Raw genomic sequence first — 25,112 nt, forward strand, 5'->3', positions numbered from 1 at the left:
TCTTGAACGATTCACATAAACGAAGCGATTACTCTTCGTCATCGCCGACTAAAAATCCGACATGCAGGAGGAATACTCACAAGAATACCAATATGATAAGCGCTTTGATTCTCGTAAAACGAACCAATCTGAATATTCAGTGATACTCGCTATACCAAAACATAGAAGAAAATAATGGAAAAAAAAACTACAGAAATCAGCAACATCGATATATTCAAGGACGAATGCAAATCGCACACATTCTGCATGCAAACATTTCATTCGTACATTGCATTTAGTAGTTAGTTTCAAGTGAACCTCAATGCTAATGCTTAACGTTAAATATTGTGATGGGGCCTAGTGTCGATACCTGGGGTACTCGGGCGCGTGAATAATGCAGTTATGGAAATTTTCGTTGGGTCGTATTTCAATATTTTTTTTTTGGAGAGAAAAAAAATGTAAGAGAAAAAATGTAAATTCCATGTTGATTTTGTTGGAACGGGAACTCCATTTGTTTCTAGTCGTAAGTAAATTTAATTAGATGCTCCGCAGGTATGGATTGGGGAGAGAGGTGATTCAACGTTAATAAAATATGGTCGTAATGGGTGAGTTTATGAAACTACGTATTCATTCGATGCTGTTACTGGTGATTACGAAGGTGGTGTTGTTTGTTGGAGGTGAAGTTTTTTTATTTTTTTATTATTTTTTTGGTTGTTCCAAAAAGGCGCATCGAGTTATGGGCGGCACGGATCGGAATGTCCGTTTAAATAATGTTGATTTTGACGTTTCCAAATGGGCTTGCACTTACACAATCAATGTTGCCCCCGTCGCGGCCAGCGGTCCCCAAACAGGCGCCCAATTAATTCTAATAGTTGGAAGGAGGCGCTGCTCGGCCCACGTTTTCAATGATCCGAAACGGTCGCAATATTTCAGTCTACAATCATTAGACAAATCATAAAATACTGCAATTCACTACTACATATAATTGAATCAGAAGTTACACGAGAAAAGTAGAATTTTTCTTAACTAATGTAAATTTTTGTCGAGTAAAATGCAAATTCATTGAAATACCATTAAATAAAATTCGAATCAAGTAAATTTAAATTTGTTTTCGATAAATATCATAAGATACAGAGGACTGTGAAAAAATGTATAAAGATCTAATTAACTATAGAGGTTTCCCGGAAGAAATAAGTAAAATTTACTGTAGCGCCATCTCGTGTAAAGTTGATAAAATTTCGTAATTCAATGTGGGAATTGCGTAAGTTTCGTGTGGATGAGTCACAATCAGACAAAGAGACGTCGTTGGTGCGTATACGAAGAGTGAATGTCGGGAGATGATCATGATGATTTTGATGATGAGTCAGGTAGGAGTCGTTCGTTCGGGTACGGTTCGAGTGTGTCGGTGGTCTGTGGAGTCGGGGTGCATTCCACACATACCCCGATCGTGGATCCACTCTTCTGCAGCCCCCGTCGAGTCGACCTGTCCCATTGTTGCTCGCACTCTCTGCCATCACCGACCATCAGAAACGACAACAGCAAAGCAAAAGCAACCACCTTTTTACCTCTCCTTTTCCCTTTCGCTCGTTCACTCTTTCTCTCGAAGACGACCCTAGGACGACCTCGTGACTTTTGCTTGGCCAGCTGTAGTAGATAAATACGTTCGTGTGTATACCGGAACAGATCAATCAATTGTCCAGTCGACTGTTGTTTGCTCAATCCCTCTTTAACCGCACCGTATTTTATCGCGCCGACCTGGCTCACGGAAGCCGGTACCATTTTTCATCACAAACGAGGCATTCACCAAACACATCAATGACTTATCTTAAACTCTAACTCTTCATATCTCTAGTAGTTACCAAAAAGAAAATCTAAAGACATTGCTTTATCTAAACTTCATAATTGTTTCTTAGATTTTGACAAATCAAATTTTACAAGCATATAGTTTTATATAATTGTCTGATTATGTACGTCAGCTGATTTTCAAGATTTACATTAAAAATATTGTAAAACATTGACATTTTTCTCAAACTATACTATAGACCTGAATTTCTCAAACTAAGATCCGTGGAACGCAGAAAGTATACAATGTGTTCCGTGAAAATTTCAGGATTTACAAAGTGTTCCGTTGTAGAAAAAGTTTGAAAAATCCTGCTATAGACAAATTTGTTGCTAACATATTATTGAAGTGGATTTTTTTCATCCATAGTGGACTGCAGTTGGATGCAAAGTGCACAACGTTTATCCCCGTTTCTGCCTACCGTTTTAACAATGCGATTACGCACCACAACCGTCCGAGTGGGCATTTATATATTTACACTGACAGTTTTATAGATGTAACAATGAATAAATAAATAAATGAATCGTAAATCGCGTCCGTGGAAACACGAACAAAGTGCACGTCTCTGCACAAAAATGAAAGGTCTGATGATGATGATGATTTCCATTGGAATGGAAACGTTTGGAGGAGGAGGACCGTTCCGTTCGGTCAATTGATTTAAAATATGATCGGATCGTTGGGACGATTTATTCGGTGCGCGATACACGAAAAGTCCCGCTGAGTCCTTTCCCGTCGTGCCCTTAGCAGCTTATAATTTCGTCTCTCTTTCTCTTCTATCTTCTTCTTCTTCTTCTTGTTGTTGTTCATCCACATCTTCGTCTCCTTCTCCTCTTTCGTCCGTCCCCCCTAATTGAATATACATCGCCGATAAATCTTGTCCCCCGTGAATTATGTCATTCGTCCTCGGTCCCCTAATTGAACGCATTAAGTGTGATGTAAACCCATTATTATGATGGCATTTGGAAAACGTCCGTTTTACATGCAACGTACACGATTTTACACGGTTTATTCATTCAAAAGTTCTCAACAAATCCGTATCGATTGTTGTCAATATCAAAATTAATTTATACCTATTCAAAGTAATTTAAATAGATCATTCACCTACGAAAAATATGAATTAAATCTTTTATACATTAAAAGTAATAGATCACAAAATATTATTTTTTTTTCAGCCATTTATCTCACATGAGACAATGAACTAGTGACAATTAAAACAAAACAAAAATATAAAAGAAGTCAAGGGACGAGTGACCAACCTTAACGTAAACACATGGAAGGCACATCCACAATGAAGATACGCACTCACGAACTGTTTATTCTAAAATCGATTTGGTAGGTTTTGGGGCTTGAAACGCTTCAATTCTCGGCGATGGTTTTCTGTGTTAGTCAGGTTGAATATCCAGACGGTGTTGGTAATTAATGCTGAGTTTACTTATCTCTTCCTTCACTAGTTTGAAGGAATGAATATCGTCGTTTGTGATATACCAGGGTAATAGCCCGGTAAACATTCTCTGCGTCTTTGATTGGAACCTCTTAATCACATCAATAGTAGTGTTACATGCAGACCCCCATAATTGAATGCCGTATGTTAAAATGGGTTTTATAAAATCCTATTAACAATAATAAAATAGTCAAAAAGTTTAACAAATCAATTGGTGATCTGTCAAAAATAAACCAGCTTAAAACAAATAAATACAGTTTAATAAGGGAGTTATTGCACAAAGAAGTAAAGTACAGGAGAAACACAAAGACAAGTAAATTGAGGTCAGAAAACCGGAGCCATTCTAAGACACTTTCTCACCGTCTACAAAAACAACAAAAATGTAAACTAATACGTCAACATTTACATTAATTTCGGTTTGGACGTGTCCTGGAATACCACATTATACACCCGAATCACACATGATCACACGAGAAATTTATTCTTTACGTGAAATTCAAGAAAATAAAAATCGTGTGACCAACAAAAAAAAAACACGGAATTATTCAAACCCAACTTCGTTCAGCCAAACCCAAAACACAATAATTGAACGTTTTGCCATCTGAATTTATAAAGAAAAGCTGCAAAACCTTTTAAGTTTCATTAATTGTATAAACCAATGATTGCAAGTTTTTTTTGGTAATGGGGAAAAACATGTTATTATTGTGAATAAACATGTATGTGTAATTTGGATGAGCTATTAAATTTTCAGTTTACGAAGAGTTAATTGAAACATTGCGAGTGGGTAAATATGAAATTCTTCCGGTTTCGAAAGCGAAACGGGTTTTGGTGAGGTTACGAAACGTGTGCATTAAATAAATGAAGAATAAAAAAAGCGAAGAAGGAAAAATACGAAAAGTTGATAAGTGATGTTGGCGCAATGCAACAGGATTTAGAATAAATCATGTACGGTCGTATTTTCGGACCTTTTATCTCTTCGGGATGATGATGGAGAGTTTTAATTTAACGACTTATTAACGGCCTCCTTAGATAAACTGTTGGTAATAAAATCTAATTCTAATACATAAGTAATGAGTGTGATATTATATCAAAAAAAAAATAGTGGACGGTAAAAGTCCAATTGAGTAGATTACAAACAGCTATTGTTTCAAGGAGATGGTAAAATGGACCAATTACTAAAGAGATTCCGACAATCGTTAATTAAATGAAACTCGAGACGAATTGCTGGCAAGAAAAACTCGAGTAATTCGTACATCATTTTAACGATCGGATCACTTTTTTCTGTGAATCTTCTAAACGAATGATTCGTGGAAGAAGGAAGTATTTTCTTCACACAGTCTCAAGGGATACAATAACGTATTTTGTTAACTAAAAACATCTTAATGAAAATTGAACTTGATCAAATTAATTGTTTTTTTTACAAATATTTTTCTAATCTTTAATATTCAAAAAGTTAAATTTTTCAATACACGTTTATCTCAGGAACCTATCTACCGTGTAAATCGATATAGATGTATAAAATTAATAACAGAATTCTATTGTTTAAATTAACTAAGAATCAAGACGTTTGAGATCCAAGTTTGTTCCTTTTTTATACCGAAAAAAGTCTAACATAGTTATGGGAATTAAGCGCAATCACATTACAAAGTAATATAATTTAAAAAATAAGTCAACTTTCAATACATAATGAGTAGATTTTTGTTAAAATTGTGATTATTTTACAATTTCAAAAAATGCTTCAACTGATATTTGTCAAATAACAATTGACAAGTATCGCTCAGTTTTAAACAAATCAGTTGACTTTCTGTATGCGTAGGAAAGTTTAGGAAAAGTATATGTAAATGGAACAGGTGTATAATGGGTGGTATCCAAATGTGCGGACATAATGTGAAAAATTGTAATGCGAGGCATGCGGCGGCCATTACGTAATCGGCCCTCCATTTGGGGTGAGGGCCGCCATAAGTCAGGTCGAACGGACGGACGTACATTCGGCGCAGGTGACATTCTTCTTGGAAATTCCTCCAAAATTTTGTTAACAATCCATGTTAACAAGAAGGGAACGGTGAACGCGCACCTGCGGAAGTTACACGCCGTCCTTCGACACTGATCGATGTCGATCCGATATCCTTTTCCACGTCAGAACCGTAAACACGAAGAAAATATTGTTAACAACAACAATAACAAAATGAGATTTGTCAAGTTATTGGTACTTATTTTATATTTATTTTTTATATAAAGTAATTAGAAATGAATCGATAATATAAAAATAAAAACATTTAATATTTCCAATTAGTTATTAGTGTTGTACGTTGTACGCACCGCTGGAGGTCGACCTACAAAAATCCGATCCGGAGGACACTTTTCGCGTTTTCTTTTGTTCGCTCTCTCCCTCGCATTTTTTAATAAATATCCTTTCTTTATTTCGCTGTCCGCTCTTTGTTCCTTCGTGTCTTCTTCTTGTTATTATTTATTTATTTTTATATTCTTTTTTCTTCTTCCGTCTTCGTTTTTTCCTCTCCTGCGCCTCCTCTCTTCTTTTGATATTCTTCGGTCGGCCATCAGAATGCGAGACGCCGCGGGTTCGAACCCCCCGGGGGTTCCATCGTTATTAATGAACTACCTGAAACTTGTTTGGTTTCTACGCGCGCCGTGTTTGTTCAGAAAGTATAAATAGAAATATATGTTATTGTCTAATCCGAGGCGCTCTCACACTTGGAAACTCTTGCAGCTCCCACCACCAACTCCAAGAACATCACCATCACCAACAACAACATCTTACGAAGAACTTGAGCGGATATTTATAGTACGATTCTTTTCGTTGTTATACCTTCTACGCGATATTCGATACGTCCTACATTAAACCAAAAATCACGTTACACAATTGCTCCACCGAGCTACGCATCTCAGAACCATTAAAAAAAAAACAAAGTAAAATATCAAATCTGGAAAGCATTTTTCATCCTCCAATGGAATTCGATATGACGTACGCTTCTTTATGTTGCCTCTAATAATTTTTATTCATTTTTATCATTAGCTTAGCTGGACGCACATAAACATCAACGAACAACGTCCACTTCTTCCGTCCTTCTTGTCTAAGCATGTATCTACATATCCGTATATATGATTGTATGCGTGTGCGTGTGTGTGTGTATGTAACCGACAAACTGGTATTACCAAACGCGCCTTACGTAAATAGTATTATTAATTCCTCTTGTAAACAAATACGACGGCAGCCAACATAAATCATTCGCTAATAATGATTTTTCAAACGGATTTATCATATTCTAATTAAGCTGCTTCGGTGATTTATCGATATTTCTTTCCACACAAATTAATCTACCACCACACATTATTATACTAGTACCAACATCAATGTAATCAAACCAAAAATCTAGTGCAATATGATTAGTAGCAATTAGGAACTAAAAAAGAATTCTAGAGAAAATCCTACTCACTTTTTTTTTTAAATTTCTACAGATCGTAATAGTCGACTCGACGACAGCACGAAGATGCCAATAGGCTCGTTGGAAAGGTGAGATATTTAGCTTTGAATTGAGTAGCCGATGATGTAATTATCTTGTCGATAAATTCACGAAAAAATCGGAAAGAACGTCTTTTCCCTGTTACGTAACGTTGTTTTCATACTGCGTTTTCTTAGTAAATATATTAAAATAATCTTCAATTAAAACCGCTTTTTATTTCGTAATATGTTGACAATGTTACCAGTTTAACGTCATTAAGAGTTGTAACTGAAATAATCATAATGCGTTAGCATCACGACAAATGAAATTAATCGGATTAACTGCGATTATAGTAATGAAAAGTGGTTTGATTGAAGTTTATTACCGATTATAAGTAAATTTATTGACGTTCGATTAATTAGTCCGCACTTGATGCTCGCGCGTTTCGCACATAAACTTCGTAACATTGAATATACATAGGAAATAGCAAATACGTGGACTGTTGCAAGATTTAAGTGGACATGTTAATCCTCGAATCAGTATATAAATTCGACTTTAATCCGAGCGCATTCATTAATTACCTATTCTAATTCGGTCCAAATGGATAGCAAACAGTCTTAATGAACGTCATCATACATCATCGGTGATGAAAACGCGCGCGCCCGTCGACTCTCGTCTGAAAGGATCCGTTGTTCAGATTAATATAATAATCAACTTTTTACTGTATCAAATCGTACATTTTTTTATCCACTTCATATTTTCGTAATTATTACGTTTGTTACATCATTAGTAATCAGATACAACTTGGAGTATACTTGATAATATTCGAGTGTTTTGTCTAATTATAAAAAGTATAATAAAATAGTTTCATCATACCCAATAATAACATTATATAATCAATTTATTTGAATAATATAAATTTTCATTAATGTTAGTGTTAATTTTATAGTGTTTCAATTGTGAGATATTAACTAGAGATTACTGATTAATTTATGCGATTTTGGAATGTTTAGGAAAAGCTATTTTTTTAAATTAAAGATTACAAGATTTTGGAGTGTTTCAAGTGGTAAAGACTAGTTGGTGGAATGTAGTAGGAAAGTAATCGTAATGCTACCGAAACTATAAATAAGTGGATGGAAAAATGGAGAATTCGGGTGGAAGGTAAATCGATTTACGATAGAAATCGTTGGGAAAAACGTCTCCTCTTTTATAATGCCCGACGCATTTGTTTTATTCTTTCCGTCCGTCCGTTCGTATGTCCGTTCGTCTCTCGGTGTTTCCGATAAAAAGATAAATTCTGTTAAATCTACCGTTCAGATAAGGACGGTCAGGTTCGAACCGGTGTACGAGATCTTGCCGCACCGATTACGACCCGATATGACAAAGTTGAATTATGAAGAAGGGAAGAGAACGATGCCCAATCGATGTACATACTTGATACTCTCTCTTTCTCTACCTATGTCCATCGTCTTTTGTTTCCTGTTGAGCTTTGTCTCTTCTGCGCCATGCCGTCTCTCTTTCGTATTATCCAATGTCACCCGAGATAGTCGAGCTCAATTAGTCGAGATAGCGCTGAGCAGTTCAACCTTGACTAGTCCACCTTCCTCGCACAGGATCGATGCGAAAGGATCAAAGCGAGCATAAGGAATTAACTCAGAAATAAAAGAAGAAAGACAAATGGGGCACGATTGAATCGCGAAAACGAAAAAAAAAAGAAGCAATCGCGTGATAATCGCCGTTTCCTGTAAGGAAATCGACAGAACTTGCGAGGACAATGTCTTTCGGAGGATGAGGACGTGTCACACATAAAAAGCATTCCATTCTGCGAAAGTGTGAACCCGAAGGGACCGCATTCAAATGATCCGCACTTTGTGGACGTCCCCCTTTGTTCCATCCCCCCATTTCTTCTACAACCCCTTTGTCCCATACTTTTTCATCTTTATTTTTTTTTTCTCGGATCCTGTTTCACCCTCTGAATGACAACTGAATGCGACGACGACAAACCTCTGATGCGTCTGTACCAACGCGAAAATACAATGCAAACCGTTTCATTCCTCGTCCAGCATTGAAGTCACTTTCAATCAGCATTGATTCAATTCCCCTCCGCACAGTACGAAAGGCATCAAAAAGCCCAAGAAACACTAATAATGATTTATTTTAACCATCGATTGAAATCGAATTTCCGGAGGATTCTGCTAATAGCATGGAAATACGTATAAGAATGTGGCATTTGCGGTGGAGACAAAAAAAAGTGGATGACAGCTGCTGCATCTATATAAGCGCATACAAGCTGTACTGCGAGGACGGAAAAGAAGGAAATAACATTGAGAATGTACGAGGTTCGCATTTGAATCTGATGCGTTTACATGCAATTTAAGTTTTAAAGTATTGTTCTCGGACAAGTTCATTTGGTGCGAAGACAGAGTAGTAGAAGCATTACAGAAGAAATTACATTGGAATTGACGAAGCGTGTCCGTCCACCTCCGTAACCTAACTCCATTAGGCGATTGCATCGATTTCCGAATTGGGAAATCGCCTTTCAAGAAACGGACATTCCTCTGATTATTCCATTAATCATATCACCTGCATTCATTTTTGTTTTTGTTTCGTTTTCGATTTTTCGGTTTCGTTCATTTGTTTTCTTCGGATTTGTACACGCGAAGATAGCAAATTGAGAAACTAGTTTATCGGAATTCGACGACATATTCTGCACGCTCGGCGACATCTAATCACCTTTACCAGTATTTTCAATCACGAACTGCAATTACCGCAAAACGAGAAACATCGAAGACGAACGCAACTCAGACGACATAAATTAATTTCTATTTTTAACCTTCAACTTTCATCCACATCAGATTACTTACATTTAAGTAACATTTGATCACTTAATGCACTCTTATTCATTAAATTATTCATTCTTACTATAGTTTACATGTACATATTGTATTAAGATGTATATATAAATTACATATAATTTAGAAGAATTTAAATTAATTGAAACAGAAATTTAATAAAAATATCGTAATCATTTTTTTATGTATAAAATAAAATGAAATTAATATTCAAAAAATATTAATTAGTTTTATTCGAGTTAATTGATTGAAAATAGTCACAGTTGTTTAAAGACATGTGTATGTATCCCTGAAGAGACTGTTAAGAAAAAACTTTCTTCTTCCACGAATAATTCGTTCTGACGTTTTCCAAAAAAAAATAAAGAGATCCGATCGTGGTACGAATAACTCAAGTTCTTCCTGCGTGCAATTCGACTCGGGTTCCTCTCCTCTACTCTCCGTTTAATTAACAACCATCGGAATCTCTTGGTAATTAGTCTATCCTCTAAACATCTGGGCGTCTCCTATTGAAACACAAGAAAGCAACGGTAAATTGTAGTCGGTAATACTCTAACACACATTCAATTTACAAGTGTAACCAACAAGGAAAGCTAATGTTAAGACTAGTTATTAGATAGAGCATGAGTGATATCGTTTAAATTGGTGAAAGTGAGATGGATCACATAAGGTAATCACGTCCAATTAAGAAGAGGTAGTAATTAAGAAGGCGTGTATAAACAAAATCAATCTACACGAGTGTGGAATACCGAATTGACATTATAAGGTACTAATTTGTATGCATATGTGTGTGTGTGAGGTAATTGGAGAGTGGCCCTCACGCGTTACGGAACCATTGATTAGGCTTGGAGAAAATTATACATTTTACGCGAGCAATCATCATCAGCGGGTCCGGCGTAAGTGAAGCTGTGCGCGCGCGATCTTCACTCGATGATTATTTTATATAGTCCTTGTCCGCCCCTTCCTGGATAATCACCGGACCCCAGCAGGACCGTAATACCTCTGTATTTACCTAAATACTCTGTCTTCAACTCATCCAACATTTACATAGTATTTTTACATTACTTGGACGTACACAAATTGTCGAATTGTAATTTAAAGTTTGACATCTGCCTGTCGTTAAAGACAATCTTGTACGTAGTCAAATGTTGTTAAGCTCTTGGAAAGTAGCAAATTATCATTTTTTTCTTTAAATGCAAAATACGTAAACTATACTTGAATTACATAATTAATAACATTGAAAATGACATAAAGATTGTCAATTAATTATATTATACTGTATGTTTATTTATTAAATATTGAAATCAGTATTAATTGAGCAGTGTTGCTAAGTAGCATTTGATGTGTCTATTTATTTATTTTTTTGGTGACTATGCAAAAGTGTGATTTCGATGGTAATAGAGCGAGTAACGAAGCATGGAGAGAGGAGTGACCAGAATGTTAAAACAACATCAAGAACATCTAATAGGATACAAAAAAAAGGTTAGGATTGGAGGAGGAAGTGCGGTTTAGGTTCTTCGTGTGAGATGATTCAATTTGCGGCGGATGCGGGCTGTTGCTAGTTACGGTCCTGAAGACGGCACAGAACGAAAGAGATATAAGAGAAAGACAAAGAGAGAGTGAAAGAGTAGAAGGATGAAAGAGGAGGAGGAGGAGAGCAGCTCGTTCGGAGTTAATTGTCTGTTCGCACCGTTTTTGATGTATGGTTATTTAATGGACTCTGATGAGAGTGTTTGGACAGCCCTATGGTGTCTTAAACGGGAGCGCCGCGAGGCCGACTGATTTTCATTTGTTACTAATTTCCAGAGAGTCTGCATCATCCAAGAAAGATGAAGAGGAAGGATGAGGAGAAACAAGGAGAAGACGCGTAATTCCATTACCTGGAATCGACCATCGGACACAATGTGGATTTAATTGTCGAGTGCTTTCTTGGACAAACATTAAAAGACGAGGGCTCTGTAAATATTGTGATAAGGAGTCGGCGTATTCGAGTACGCACGTACACATCACCCTCCGAACATCTCTTGCATGCATACTATATAGTGGTAGTAGTACTATGTAGTATATAGTCTGTGAAGCAAACACCGCCGTTCCGCCAAGTCATTACGAATTATCGCGATGGGAAAACCAGATAGATTCAACTATGCAACAACACACGTGAAACAATATTGATTAATATTGAAACGAAATGAGAAACACTCCAGCAACCTGCTGACGCCATTCTTTTAAATAGCGGTCCTCAAACTTTACCACTTCATTCCAGACTGCTTCCTTCACATTCCTCAACAATACCATTTATATATGCAAGTTTATTATATTGCTTCTAACTTCTTCAATAAAAACACATGATGAACAAACAATATTTCTTTTTTAATACAATTTTAACAAATATATTCAACTTCTACAGATTTTTTTTATTTTAAATTTTCCCAGCTTTTCATAGGAAATAATAGGCAATTTTAAGAAATTTTAACCATAAAAAAAATCAAACTTGTTTGTTTAAAAAAAATGGTTAATGGATGTATCGATGAATATGGAGTTAGTTAAGAGTGTGTTTCGATGTTGCGACAGATCTTCCCGAGGCGAAGCGAGTGTAATTGGAGATATGACGGGAGCTAATCTTTATTGACGCAAAGCCCGGTGTTAATGTGGCCTGTAAATACCGCCAACGCGATGAAAAAGCACTCCTAATTGGAGCCAATCGATAGGTCCTCAATTCGTCGTTAAAGATGCATTAAATAAGGATCCAGCGAAAAAAATAATAATAGAGAATTAAGCTCATCTCACTCGTGATCCGAAACTCGCATCTCCATCTGTCCGTCATCGTCTGCACTCTGACTTCGGCATGAGCTTCTTCCTCATCATCGGGTAATTAAAATTAATGACGGTAGTGATGTCGGATGACCTTAAACAGTCAATAAGTATTTTCTAATTCCTCTTCTCTTCGTGTGGGTTCGACCGATCCGGAGGGACCACCGCTTCTTACACAACAGCAACACTAACTTTATTCGAAACTCCAAGTCCGAATTCTGAGCAAAGACACAACTAGATCTCAAATAATCAATAGTCCAATTATTATTATTTTAATTGTTATTATTAATGTATTAACAAATTAGAGACATCCACGGAGTCTCTTAGTCGCATTATTATATAAACATATACATCAACATAAAGGAATCTCCACTGTGATTCCGATTCGATACACTTAATGTAAACAAAGACGAACAAGCATAAATATTCCCATCGATACTCTTATACCTTTACTTCGAATTCAAGTCCTTATTATAAACACATAATGATCATTACACGTACAATCGTAATCAATCATCTCTTTCATATAAACAAATGTATAGGATTTTGTCCCGGTCTTATAATAAACAAAACCATCAATATATACAATCACAACTCCCACCCCGTAATAATAGGAATTTACTTTGTATGTTGAATAAGTATTTAGAATTAGTTTCAGTAAAACATCTAAAGTCTCAGCAGAACCTTTGAGGACAAGCATAGTCTTATAAAAACCTAAAACGAGCATAGTCTTATTCTATCTTTTAAAGCAGCGGTTGCCAAAGTGGTGGTCCGCGGACCACTAGTGGTCCGCGAGAAAATTTCGCTGGTCCGCAGAAAAATGTGGAATATACTTACTCATCATGTTAAGTTATGTTTTAAGATGCATTAAAACATGATTCAATTCATAACAATACGTGACAAATTATAAAAACTTCTGTCGTATACTGTACACACTGGCCATTTTTTTTATAAATATATTTAACACTTAAAAAATCCTATTAGTGGTCCGCGGGATTTAAATTATGAATTAACTGGTCCGTGAGGTCAAAAAGTTTGGCAACCGCTGTTTTAAAGTATCTACATTATCTTGGTAAGGACCCCAAGAGTACCACTTATTATAATAAACTTGTTTAAAACCAATTGAATTAATTAATTCCTACAACTGAGACTCCAGAACGACAACACCAGACAATATTTCACTGTGTCCAAAATTCCATCCCTGGGACACGACAATATCTCGAACGATTTGATATCCGAAATCCTGCAAATTTGCGAGGATTATCATCAACAAACTCATAATTAATAATATAACACTTGAAACAGATACAAATCTGGTTCATATCTATAGAATAACAATAATCAAAAACAAATCACATTTAAAATATCAGATTTATTTCAGCAAATATAGTTATTATCTCATTTAATTACGCACTAGTAATTAAATAAAAAGTGAACGGCGCATACCACAAATATGTCATTGGAAAAGCCAAAAAATTATCTCTAATTTGTATGTTCAATGATACGTAAATAGTGAAAATCCCCAGGAAATGTTTGAGTTTTCTCCAATACCACAAAATCTGTTTTGCATATTAATTTAATGATTTGCTTGTAAATTATAGTAAGGTAATAAACGTGTTCTGTTATTTAAAAATTGTTCGTGATAGAATAAATAAATAGTTTAATTGTAATAAATAATTTATAATAAATATGATCTAGAAATTAATGTTATTATTGTTGGCATTTGTTAGCAGAATGCTCAGCAGACGAGACTTGAATTTCGACCAATCGGACAGTGTTTGAAGTGCAAACAATCATATTAGATTGGGTATTTTCAATCTTCTTAACGTATGGATTTGTTTTAACATTTGTGTCTGTAGGTAATTCATTGGTTTGTTTCTGAATTTCCTCCAAAAGTTTGCTAAGGCATTCGGAATTATCGCATTGTTTAACTTGATCTTCGATAATCTGCACTTGATCCTGAGCTCTCCTCACTTCAACCAATCCCTCCTGGTACAATTTATTGACTAGTTTCTCTTCATCAGCAACGCACACGAACATATCTCTGGTTGGAACAATCGGGATTCGACTGATGAACTTAATAACATTTTGAATGCATTCCGTGATTTCCATGTGATTCAAACGAGAATTGACCTCTCGGACGGTATCTTGCATGAGTTTGAAGGCGCCCTTCACGTTACCTCCCATCACAACGTCGAATTGCTGGTGGATGCGAGACAATCTCTTCGAGTCTCGATCGATCGTAATCTCGACGACCTTCTGCAGCTTCTCCAGCGCCGTTTGGACTTCATCTTGTAACGATAAAGGCTTGGATTGTACCTAGGGAATATAAGAAATATAAGTTAATCTTCTGGTTTATTGTTTTCATATTTCAACTTACGCTGACGGTGAGGATTAGGGCGAAGAAGACTACCAATTTGAGGATAGACATGTTTTTTTTTTATTTGTGAAGTTTTGTGTTTGCGATGGTTGAATTACGAACTGTGCTTAATTTTCCGATCCTTGAAATTGTTTTATATATGTACGTCTCGAGATAAGAGATGATTTTATCATCTTTTATGAATCACGCTACATAATAATGGAATTCCTCGCAACGCTTATAAAATTAAAATATATTCCGCTTTAAAAAAGTAGATCAGATGAGATTTTCGGTACTTGATATTGCGTGTATTGTATTAACGGTGTTTTTTGGGGAGGAATTCTTGCTTTTTTATCAGATCGTCCGCCAGTTGTTAACTAAAAACCGTCACTAATCCACGCATTCATACCCTCCGGTTTGGCATGCTAGGGTTGACACCTCTTCACACTAAATCTCCCTTTTAGTGTGTGTGATCGTCTGACGTGTAGTCAAAATTGGATTAGACTTTCCACTCACGTATCCCTAATTTCTTAATAGCCTTTGTCACTTTTTTTTTCTTGGTCTCAATCTACGTCTACTTCTGATTGCATTTCTTTACTGTATTCGTTATATTTTATTTTTTTTTCTGGTTTGGTTTGGTTGCTTGATTCTCTGGTGAGAAGAGTTTATAATTTTCAGTGCAAATAAATCACGGAACGTTTGCTTCGTTAGCTTTGCTTGATGGACATGTCAATCGATGGAAATGCAGGTGAAGTGGAGAGATTTGATTGAAAATGCATGCGCGATGAACGGGCGCCGATCCGTGCGTAGAATACTAAGAAGTCTTCCGCGAAAGGCCGCCTCCTCAAACCACCACCTCTACCTTCTCCTCGACCATTTCTACCATGGGTCAGGATCTGTGGGAAAAACGAATCAACTCATAGATATGCAAAGTATTTGTACCGCGAATCCGTCACCTCTCCCACACACCGTGCCGAATCCAGATGATTCCTCTTCAGTTTCATCTCTCACTCTCTCTATCGCACTCCTAATTCTTTTTATTTTGTTTTGTTTGGACGATGTCCGTAAGTATGTAGGTTATTCGGCCGCAGTTGAAACGGAGCGACGAGAAGATCGGCCGGACAAGATAACATTAATCATTATTAGTGCGTTCATTGTTAAGTATGACAGAGCAGTTTATATCGATCACGACCCGAAGCCATCGAACCTTCTTTTTCTTCTTCTTCAGAAGATGAGGAGGAGGAGAAGGATGAGGTGGAACGTTAAAATGTCGATTGTAAGGTTTCGCTCTCACAACTCGCTCATATTAATAACCATTTGGATGGTTCACATGACAAAAAAAATAACTGAAAGTTATTACTTTCTTCATTTACAAGCAATATTTTAATACCACTAATTCAGTAGCAGTAATTGTTTAAATACATTAAGAAATAATAAAAATTACATCAAATGGTATTGATTTGTTACATTTAGTTATAAATTACAATATATGAAGGAAACAGTGATTTTATAAACTTCAATATATACTGTAGAAAAATCTCGCATAGTGCGGCTTCGATCAGTGCAAACAAACTATATTGGCCTGACCAATTATCCGCACTATGTGAAGTATTGCTGTACATCATTTTGTGAAATTACAATAGTTGTGTAACCAATTTTCGTGTAATAAAATGTAGTTAATTTGTAATTTGCTGTTTGCACTTGGCGATTTTAGGAATGAAAATGGAGTTTCAATCATCATCAAAACGTCAAGGAGGAAGGAAGAGAAGTTGGAAAAGCCTTTAGCATTCTAATCGCCTCTTGTAAATAGGTGGATACATATGTAGAAGCGGCGGCTCGAGACGCGCTCACATACACACAAGTCTAGAGCTTACAAAAGCGGCAAGAATGTCACCTACCAATTAAACCCAGACAACGAGAAAAATGGTGGTGTAAGAAGACGGAAAGAAAGGAACGAAGAGAGAAGAAAAAATAAATTGGAATAGGAGAAAGATTCGAGTGGAAAGAGCTAATTGCCGATTTTATCTGTGCGATTCGCGGAGTGCACGACTCTTCAGCGCTTGTCACCTATTGGAAGAGGAAAGAGACGAGGACGATGTTTCTTTTATTTTCTTTGACTCCGATCGATGATAAAGTGAAATAATGATTGAATTGTGCGTTCAAATGTTCGAGGCCGTCTCTCCTCTTCACCGACCAAACACTATCGACTCTTTGTAAGTTCTCCTCCTCCTGCACCACCACCTCCTCATGACTGCTCGATGTGCATGTGTTTTCCACTGTGAACCACTTCAAAACGAAAAGAAAAAGATTCGATCACCTTCGCATCTCCAGCAACACAAAAGTCTTCTTCATCTCGCACCTAGACAATAACATTATTCCGAGATTCCGTTGAAGGGTCCTTTCGCAAATAGGACCGTGTATATAGTTCTCTTCAATTTCTTAAGCACTTTATAACAAATTTCATGAAAGCTTTCATCTCATAAATTTATTGAAAAAAATATTTGGATGGAATTCAGTAAGCCGCTCCCATACTCAAGAGATGATGATTCTTTCGCTTGGGTGTGAAATTGATAAAAATTAACATTACTTTATGTTTTATATATCAATTGGTTTAATGAGCAAATTAATCATTCGACCTTGTTGATAGTAGTAATATTTACACAATAATAAATTATAGTCGCAGGTAGTGAATCACTGTTTTTCAAAAACCCCCTTATACGATAACTAATCCACTCGAGATTACACAGATGATCAAAATAAGAAACGGTTCAATCGCGAGTCGATCGATTTCGGAGGAGAGGTAATAGAGCGAATGATGCGAACGGACAGAAACACGACGAATTGTGTTTGTTGCATGCACCCTTCATTAGACCTTCGTGTTTAGTGACAGATGACACACACACACTCAACTGCAATATCACTTACGCAACAGTCTAAAAACAAGAATATAAGAACTAGAAAAGAAAAAAAAACAAAATGAAAAGAATATCGGATGAACCGAAACCCGATTGTCAGCTTATGGCGCTTAATACCATTCAAATCCATCTTAAAAGCCTAGCTCATTTTCTTTTTTTAACGTTGATGTTAACTCAACAATATTAAAACTTAGCATTAATAGCAGCGAAAAAAAAAAGGAAATTGAAGGATACGAAATGAAAAGCTAATGCTTTTAATACGCGTATATTCTTACCTGCGCATTATTTGATTAAAATAATTTTATTCCTTAAGGTTTTTTTTTTAGCAGTTAAATGCACCCGTAAAACGGATATAAAAGTGTCACCTTTTTGGTTTTTCCCTCACCAATTTTTTTTCTCTCCATATTTTTATTAAATGCTATAAACATTAATTAAAAGAAATGCTTCTCAGCCGTTTCCTAGGATTCCCAGCGCTCGCGGTAATAATTGTCCGTGTAATTTAAGCTTTTACAATTAAGAGAAGATAATACAAATTTAACCTTAACTGAAACGTGAATTCTTTGTTTTAACGGAAGACGTTTTGATCCATTGACGTGCACCAAACTTCAATTCATCATTCTACTATCATAAACATGTAATTTACTTCATATATTAAATAATTATTTTTGATTAAGCGACAATTCTATTAATGAAATGATTTGACTTAGATAATTGCAGTATTTGGAAATAATTTGAGGTATCTAAACAATTTAAAATATCTTAGATTTATGTATCAGTTTAATCATCTGATAAAATAACTGATTTTGTATGATCCTTATTGTATTGACACATGTCAATTAAGACAATGATTTTGCAATAGCAATTTTAATTATAATTAAATTTTATTAATTGAAAATACACTTGAAACTTAATAAACAATATAAATTAAAATATTTCTGTATTATTTATTCATCAATTTGTTAATCATCTATTTTGGACACTTATCTAATGATAGAGTTGTGATGTTAGCTTACTTGACACCTGTCAATTAAGGTGACATCTATGGTAATTGTTAGTTTGTAGCGAAGCTCTTCATCGAAGGATGATAATTCGGGGTAATTTTCTGTAATGTTTGAATCAAGATTGAATCATTGTCAATAAAGATTGATCATTTGCAACAAATAATGCACGTAGTGGATTCTTATGCAAAGTGCGAGGCAACGAAATTGCGAGGAGCGCATATTATATCGATAAAAATGGGGGCATAAACATAATTAGGTCTCCTCCTTCTTCTTCCTCTTCTTCTTTTCTCCTCTACCCCTAGAGCGAGATTTGCATTTTAAATTTGGGAATTCGCATGGACAGTTTTCTTCATCTCAACATCAGAACGAAGGACACTCTTGTCGCAAAGCGCAGCAACAATAAACAAATGCACGTAAATAAATTGTTTCAACGAATTATCTTTTTGTTTGTCTCATTTCAGTGTTCTGTTTTACCTTTATTCGTATCCTTTTCGGTTTTCCGTTTCGTTTTAGTTTCTTTTTCAACCTCTCTCACTCTCTCTCTCTCTTTCTCCTCTGTTTTTGTATATATAAGTACATCGGCCCATAAAATGCGAACGTAATTACCAGTGATTACCATAGAAACGAGTGTTTCTTAGCCGCTGCGGGGCTTCGCCATCAACGTTATAATATTTACTGTATCATATTGCATGCGGATACGTGCGAAACATAAACCCTTCTTTCCTCCACTCTCTTATTTAATGCGGAATATATTTTAATAATCAGAATCCAGCGTTGCGAGGAATTCCATTATTATGAGGCATGATTCGAATTGCCGATAAAATCATACACACTCCGTTCTTATCTTGATCCCAATGTACGACATGCACATAAATATAAATCCCAAAAACTGGCCGCATCTCACAATTCGACCATAGCAGAAACAAACAAACTGCTGCGAACGTGTAAACGAAAATCATGTCTAACCTCAAACTGGTAGTCCTTTTTGCCCTAATCTTCACCGTCAGCGTAAGTTTAAATATGAAAGGAATAAACCTGAAGATTAACTTATACTTCTGATTCCTTAGGTACAATCCAAGCCTTTATCGTTACAAGATGAAGTCCAAACGGCGCTGGAGAAGCTGCAGAAGGTCGTCGAGATTACGATCGATCGAGACTCGAAGAAACTGTCGCGCATCCAGCAGGAATTCGACGTCGTGATGGGAGGTAACGTGAAGAGCGCCTTCAAACTCATGCAAGATATCGTCAGAGAGGTCAATTCTCGTTTGAATCACATGGAAATCACGGAATGCATTCAAAATGTTATTAAGTTCATCAGTCGAATCCCGATTATTCCAACCGGAGATATGTTCATGTGCGTTGCTGATGAAGAGAAACTAGTTAATAAATTGTACCAGGAGGGATTGGTTGAAGTGAGGAGAGCTCAGGATCAAGTGCAGAGCATCGAAGATCAAGTTAAACAATGCGATAATTCCGAATGCCTCAGCAAACTTTTGGAGGAAATCCAGAAACAAACCAGTAAATTACCGACTGACACCAATGTTAAAACTAATGCATACGTTAAGAAGATTGAAAATACCCAATCCAATATGATCGTTTGCACTTCAAACACCGTCCGATTGGTCGAAATTCAAGTCTCGTCTGCTGAGCATTCTGCTGACAAATGCCAACAATAATAACATGAATTTGTAAACTATATTTATTATAAATTATTTATTACAATTAAACTATTTATTTATTCTATCACAAATAACCTTATGCACAAATATCAGAACACGTTTATAACATAATTATTATTTACAAACAAATGATTAAATTGATAATAATTGAATGTAAATCGAGAATAGGGACAAATTTGACGAATGTCACGTTAGAAAGACTAAACATTTCTGTTTCCAGCCCCATTTATATGAAAAACTTTATAAAAGCACTTCTTTAATCAACTTACCTGATTTTTTTTATTGCTCACTTATTAAAAATACATCTAGTTTCTATTCATATTACTTGCTGCCGACAGTTTTAATCGTCGAAAGACAAAAATTGAATTAATGATTCCATTTGGAATTACTGGGTTGGAAAGGGTTAATTAGAGTCCTCATTGATAATTGTGACGTGTATAAGAATTGAGCAAATTGATGATTTGTAAAAACAATCAATTGTCGAGGCTTAAAAACATTTTTTCAAATTTGACTATAAATTTCAAAAAATCCTTAGAGATTAGGTTAGGTTACGTTAGGATATGGATTAGCATTAAAAAAAGCGTTTTCTCATCTTTGACTGTAAATTATCTTACGGCAATACATATTTTTAATTAAAGTACTCATTGATAATTGATTGTTATTTATTGTTCTTTTTATTACTAAATGATTTTCGTAATATTGTAAAATAACAAAAATTATTGTATAATAAATTAGAAAGGGTTAGGAGAAATATTATGTTAGTCAATGCAAACAAGGGGACTTGAAAATAGATTGATATAGTTTCAAGAAGCTGCAATGGCTCATCGCGATTATTGCTAGGGATTCCTATTATTACAAAACATGAATCATAGATGTGATACAATCACGTACACACGCCAAGCTTATCTGATTCGCGATGTACGTACTATATAAATCTGATCTGAGCCCACGTGAATAGCATCAAACGCTAGAACCTTTCACGACGATACACATACGTACTACAAAAAAAAAAACAAATCAATTCGAAATGTCTCCGCTTTCAAAAGTATTGCTCTTCATCGCCGCAGTGCTGGTAAGAATTGAATCAAATAATTTGTAAATAATTTTAATTTTATTATTTCCATGTAGATCACGGTTGATTGTAGAGCAACTATTTCATCTGAAGATATTCTGGAAGCTATGATGAAGTTGGAAGAAGTTACGGATGCGTCGATCGAACGCAATTTGAACCGTCTGATGGAATCTCGTAAAGAATACGACGTGGTGATGGGTGGTAATCTGAGGAATGCTCTGAAAAAGATGCGGGAAAACGTGCGAAACTCTATCGACCGTTTGGAAAATCTAGAATCTGAGGCTGGTGTCGATGTGAAGGAATGCACTGAGGATGTAGGAAAGACTATAAGTCGAATCCCAATTATCCCAACGAAGGATATGTTTTTATGCATGAACGCAGAGGAGAAAAATGTTAATCAAGTGACAAAGAAGAGTCAGGAAAGTGTGAAGGATGTGGAGAGAATTGTGGACGAGTTGGAAACGAAAGCTACAAACTGCGGAGATGAACAATGTCTGCAGGATGTCCTCGTTGAAATCCTGGAAACGATCGAATCGTTACCAACGATAGTGAATGTTAAAGGCAATGCAGGTGTTAGGGCCATTGAAAACGTCCAATCCAGCATGATAGAGTGTACTTCGAAAACTATAAATTTGGTGGAGGTTAAGATCTGGGCTGTTGAGTATCATGCAACAAAATGCATAGAAGAGAAATCAAACAAATAGAGAAAAAAAAAACATAACAATAAGAAATATTTATTTTGTCCGTCTTTAAATTATATATATATTTATTTAAATAAACGTATTTTCTTTTTATATATATTTTATTATGTCGTGTAATCTTATTCACAATCTGTTCATCAATGTGAACATTGAGTAAATTTAAGATCGCGGTTGACTTTAGGTAGGTAATCTTTTCCCGGTGGATACTTACCATTATGATGATTTGATTTTTTAATTTGTTGGTTGTCGTCTTGTAGGTTAACTTTAGTAGTATATTGATTCTCTGCGATTCCACTATTTCCTTCGACTGTGAATGTGCTGCTATCCTTAACACTGTCATTGTCCATCGACTTGACTGAAGGTCCATATGCTGAACCTCATTCATTTCACTGTCCATCTATGATGAACGATGGCCCTATTGCTGCAAGCACCAAGGCCTGGCTTTTGACCAGTATTCGAACCGTCGCCATGGGTAGGGCGATTTTTAAACATTCGGCTATTAGTCGCCCTTTTTATATTTAGTGTAATTATTATTGTAAGGTATATTAATTTATTCTATCATAAATTAACGAATTCTCAATTCAGCCGAATTACACAATAATGTTTACAATAGATTAAGTAACTCTTAGTTAATATATTTAAAGTTGCTAATGGATGAAGGAACTTTCTTATGAGAAAATGTATAAACAAAAATGCTTATTATAGACAACCAACTACACACGCTCAAAAAAGGTTCGAGTGTATTTGAAGCACATTTTAATAATTTTACTCGGTCCTCTTTTTATGCGTACTCTTTTTATGCGGTTTTGAAGTTATGCGGTTTTTATTTCAAGAAGCATTTTAGGCCATTTTGACACGTTTTGACACAAATTGGCAAAACATTTCATCGAAAAAGATGATAATTCTGAACGAGTATATCAGGAATTGTAAAAAAAAATATCAAAGCCATCGCAAAGTTTAATCACTGATTATATTGTCAATGGGAAAATATCAACATGCGAAGTTGAGACTAATTTTACTTGTGAAGAATCATTATCTTCAGGACATAGATCTGATATGCTGACTATCTCTTCTAGTAATGAAAGTGATTTCGAACCAGTTCGGAAATTATGCCGAACACTCTCATACAGCTACGATAATACTAAAGAAAAAAATGTGAAGAAAGATTAACTTTCATAAAAATTTTCTGTATTTTTTTTGTAAAATTTTTCTGTATAAATTTAGAAGGAATATGTTAAGATTATATTTTTCTGAAATTTAATAAACTTGTCTATGATTGTTAACGTTTTTATAAAATTATGAATAAACATTTCAGAAAGAATATAGTAAGACTAAATATTTTTCTGAAATTTAATAAACCCTTTTTATGCGATTTTCGGTATGTTGCAACGCATTGATTTAGTTTTAAAAAATTATGTACGTATCTTTTATTTTTATAAGTGTGTCTAGTCCTTTTTTGTGCGATTTATTTTTATGCGTCCTGTGGAACGTATCTGCCGCATAAAAAGAGGACGAAGTGTATATTTTATATACTGATTAGTATGTATACTTTCGTAGATATGATTAATACTACTTGATTTGCTAAAAAGATAAATTATTGCAGTTCAACTGAATATTTTAAAATTGTAAATAATGTAATTACTTCACATATTTGTTTTTACATAACTAAAACTAATATTTAACTATTGATTGTTGCTTGTAAATGAAGAAACGTAAAATGCTTTTTAATAGTTTAATACTTTTTCCAACATTTCAATTCACGTAAATCAAATTCCGATCATTACAAACTTTAATATATATTTCAATCTCAATTCGGGTATCACTTTGTGAACGCACAGAGCGGAATCGACTATAATCTCATTGATGACATGGGAAGCGTACATCTCTTCGCGTTCGCTGCATTCCGAAGCACCACTTTCCAAATTCTCCATGATCGTTTTCATTTCTGAACTTCTCTTCTTCACCAGCGGAGGAACGTAATATCTGGTATTGACGACCCTCATCAGCAAATCACCCAAACAATTATCTGACCCTTTGCAAACCCTCAGATCGCCCTCGAAGATATTCAAAAGAAGGACACGAAAAAAATTAACTTCGTGACTTACATTAATCACAACCCCATCAATTTTTGACTTCTTATCGCTGACGCACTCATTCCCAGCTTCTTTCAAACGATTCATAACTTTCTTCATATCATTATCCAGATTTTGAACGCATTCAGCAACATCCGAACCATTTTCTTTGGCCAATTTCACTAGATATTTGATTTTTGTGGTAGCATTCAAAACCATCTCTTCTGTGCGCTCCAAACTGCCTTCGATCAAACCTTTGACCGATTCGTCGAAATTATCCGCGCATTCGTTCAGATCATATATGGCCTTGACCACTACTTTCATGATATTTTGTTTGGCTTTAGTTATCTCTGCATCAACATCTTCATCCAAGTTGCAGTAGACACACTAAAATTAAATGCAGTTTCTTAAAACACTCGCAGCAGTGACATCTACTTACGCAATTTGAACACAGCAGCAGGATTATTGAGTATTTCCACAACATATTGCTACTATCTTTATAGCATATTAATAGATGATTTTTCGCTTTGCAATTAACTTATATATGTATACAAACATTTAGAGAGAGAGAGAGAGAAATTGAATATGGAATAAAGTACAACAAAATTAATTGTACTGTACTAATTGATGTACAACTGATACATAAACACAATAAAAACCTCCAACTGATAATTACAAACAATTTGAATTACCATTCAAACGATCAATCATCAATTTTTACTTTTAATATTATCTTTTGTTTTTTTTTGTCGAATTAATTCATTCCAATTTATGTACTTTTGCCCTCTCCATTTTTAAATTTACAAATACATTGTCATTTACATTTATAAAATTAGTTTTTCTTAAAATTGTTCCAGTTGTAATGAACAATAATAAAAAAAAAGTTTCTTTTTATCTCTAATTAAATGTATCTGCATGTATTATATCTTTAT

At 35.2% G+C, this 25,112-nt stretch overlaps 4 protein-coding genes across 4 annotated transcripts; 2 read left to right on the forward strand and 2 right to left on the reverse strand.

Annotated features, from left to right (window-relative positions):
• Positions 1-14,091: 14,091 nt before the first annotated feature.
• Positions 14,092-14,870, reverse strand: LOC108561167. The gene is made up of 2 exons (XM_017918985.1): positions 14,762-14,870; positions 14,092-14,700 (listed from the first exon to the last, which is right to left on the reverse strand). Exons 1-2 carry the CDS (start codon positions 14,810-14,812, stop codon positions 14,092-14,094), a joined length of 660 nt encoding a protein of 219 aa, XP_017774474.1. The 5' UTR covers positions 14,813-14,870.
• A 4,306-nt stretch (positions 14,871-19,176) lies between these two features.
• Positions 19,177-20,332, forward strand: LOC108561168. The gene is made up of 2 exons (XM_017918986.1): positions 19,177-19,664; positions 19,724-20,332. The coding sequence occupies exons 1-2, from the start codon at positions 19,614-19,616 to the stop codon at positions 20,330-20,332; spliced, it is 660 nt and encodes a 219-aa protein (XP_017774475.1). The 5' UTR covers positions 19,177-19,613.
• A 1,018-nt stretch (positions 20,333-21,350) lies between these two features.
• Positions 21,351-22,146, forward strand: LOC108561181. The gene is made up of 2 exons (XM_017918999.1): positions 21,351-21,407; positions 21,464-22,146. Exons 1-2 carry the CDS (start codon positions 21,363-21,365, stop codon positions 22,109-22,111), a joined length of 693 nt encoding a protein of 230 aa, XP_017774488.1. The 5' UTR covers positions 21,351-21,362; the 3' UTR covers positions 22,112-22,146.
• A 1,680-nt stretch (positions 22,147-23,826) lies between these two features.
• Positions 23,827-24,679, reverse strand: LOC108561180. Its single transcript, XM_017918998.1, has 2 exons — positions 24,620-24,679; positions 23,827-24,567 (listed from the first exon to the last, which is right to left on the reverse strand). The coding sequence occupies exons 1-2, from the start codon at positions 24,662-24,664 to the stop codon at positions 23,875-23,877; spliced, it is 738 nt and encodes a 245-aa protein (XP_017774487.1). The 5' UTR covers positions 24,665-24,679; the 3' UTR covers positions 23,827-23,874.
• Positions 24,680-25,112: the final 433 nt, after the last annotated feature.

Source organism: Nicrophorus vespilloides, unplaced genomic scaffold (genome assembly GCF_001412225.1).
Source record: "Nicrophorus vespilloides isolate i.1.1-1 unplaced genomic scaffold, Nicve_v1.0, whole genome shotgun sequence".
NCBI lineage: Eukaryota > Metazoa > Arthropoda > Insecta > Coleoptera > Silphidae > Nicrophorus > Nicrophorus vespilloides.

What these genes read in the sequence shown, in the direction of transcription:
- LOC108561167 (XM_017918985.1), bottom strand. Translation starts at nt 14,812, where the DNA reads ATGTCTATCCTCAAATTGGTAGTCTTCTTCGCCCTAATCCTCACCGTC. An exon ending in CCCTAATCCTCACCGTCAGC is followed by an intron (nt 14,701 to 14,761) that starts GTAAGTTGAAAT and finishes TATATTCCCTAG; the next exon opens with GTACAATCCAAGCCTTTATC.
- LOC108561168 (XM_017918986.1), top strand. Translation starts at nt 19,614, where the DNA reads ATGTCTAACCTCAAACTGGTAGTCCTTTTTGCCCTAATCTTCACCGTC. An exon ending in CCCTAATCTTCACCGTCAGC is followed by an intron (nt 19,665 to 19,723) that starts GTAAGTTTAAAT and finishes CTGATTCCTTAG; the next exon opens with GTACAATCCAAGCCTTTATC.
- LOC108561181 (XM_017918999.1), top strand. Translation starts at nt 21,363, where the DNA reads ATGTCTCCGCTTTCAAAAGTATTGCTCTTCATCGCCGCAGTGCTG. An exon ending in TCTTCATCGCCGCAGTGCTG is followed by an intron (nt 21,408 to 21,463) that starts GTAAGAATTGAA and finishes ATTTCCATGTAG; the next exon opens with ATCACGGTTGATTGTAGAGC.
- LOC108561180 (XM_017918998.1), bottom strand. Translation starts at nt 24,664, where the DNA reads ATGTTGTGGAAATACTCAATAATCCTGCTGCTGTGTTCAAATTGC. An exon ending in TGCTGCTGTGTTCAAATTGC is followed by an intron (nt 24,568 to 24,619) that starts GTAAGTAGATGT and finishes ATTTAATTTTAG; the next exon opens with TGTGTCTACTGCAACTTGGA.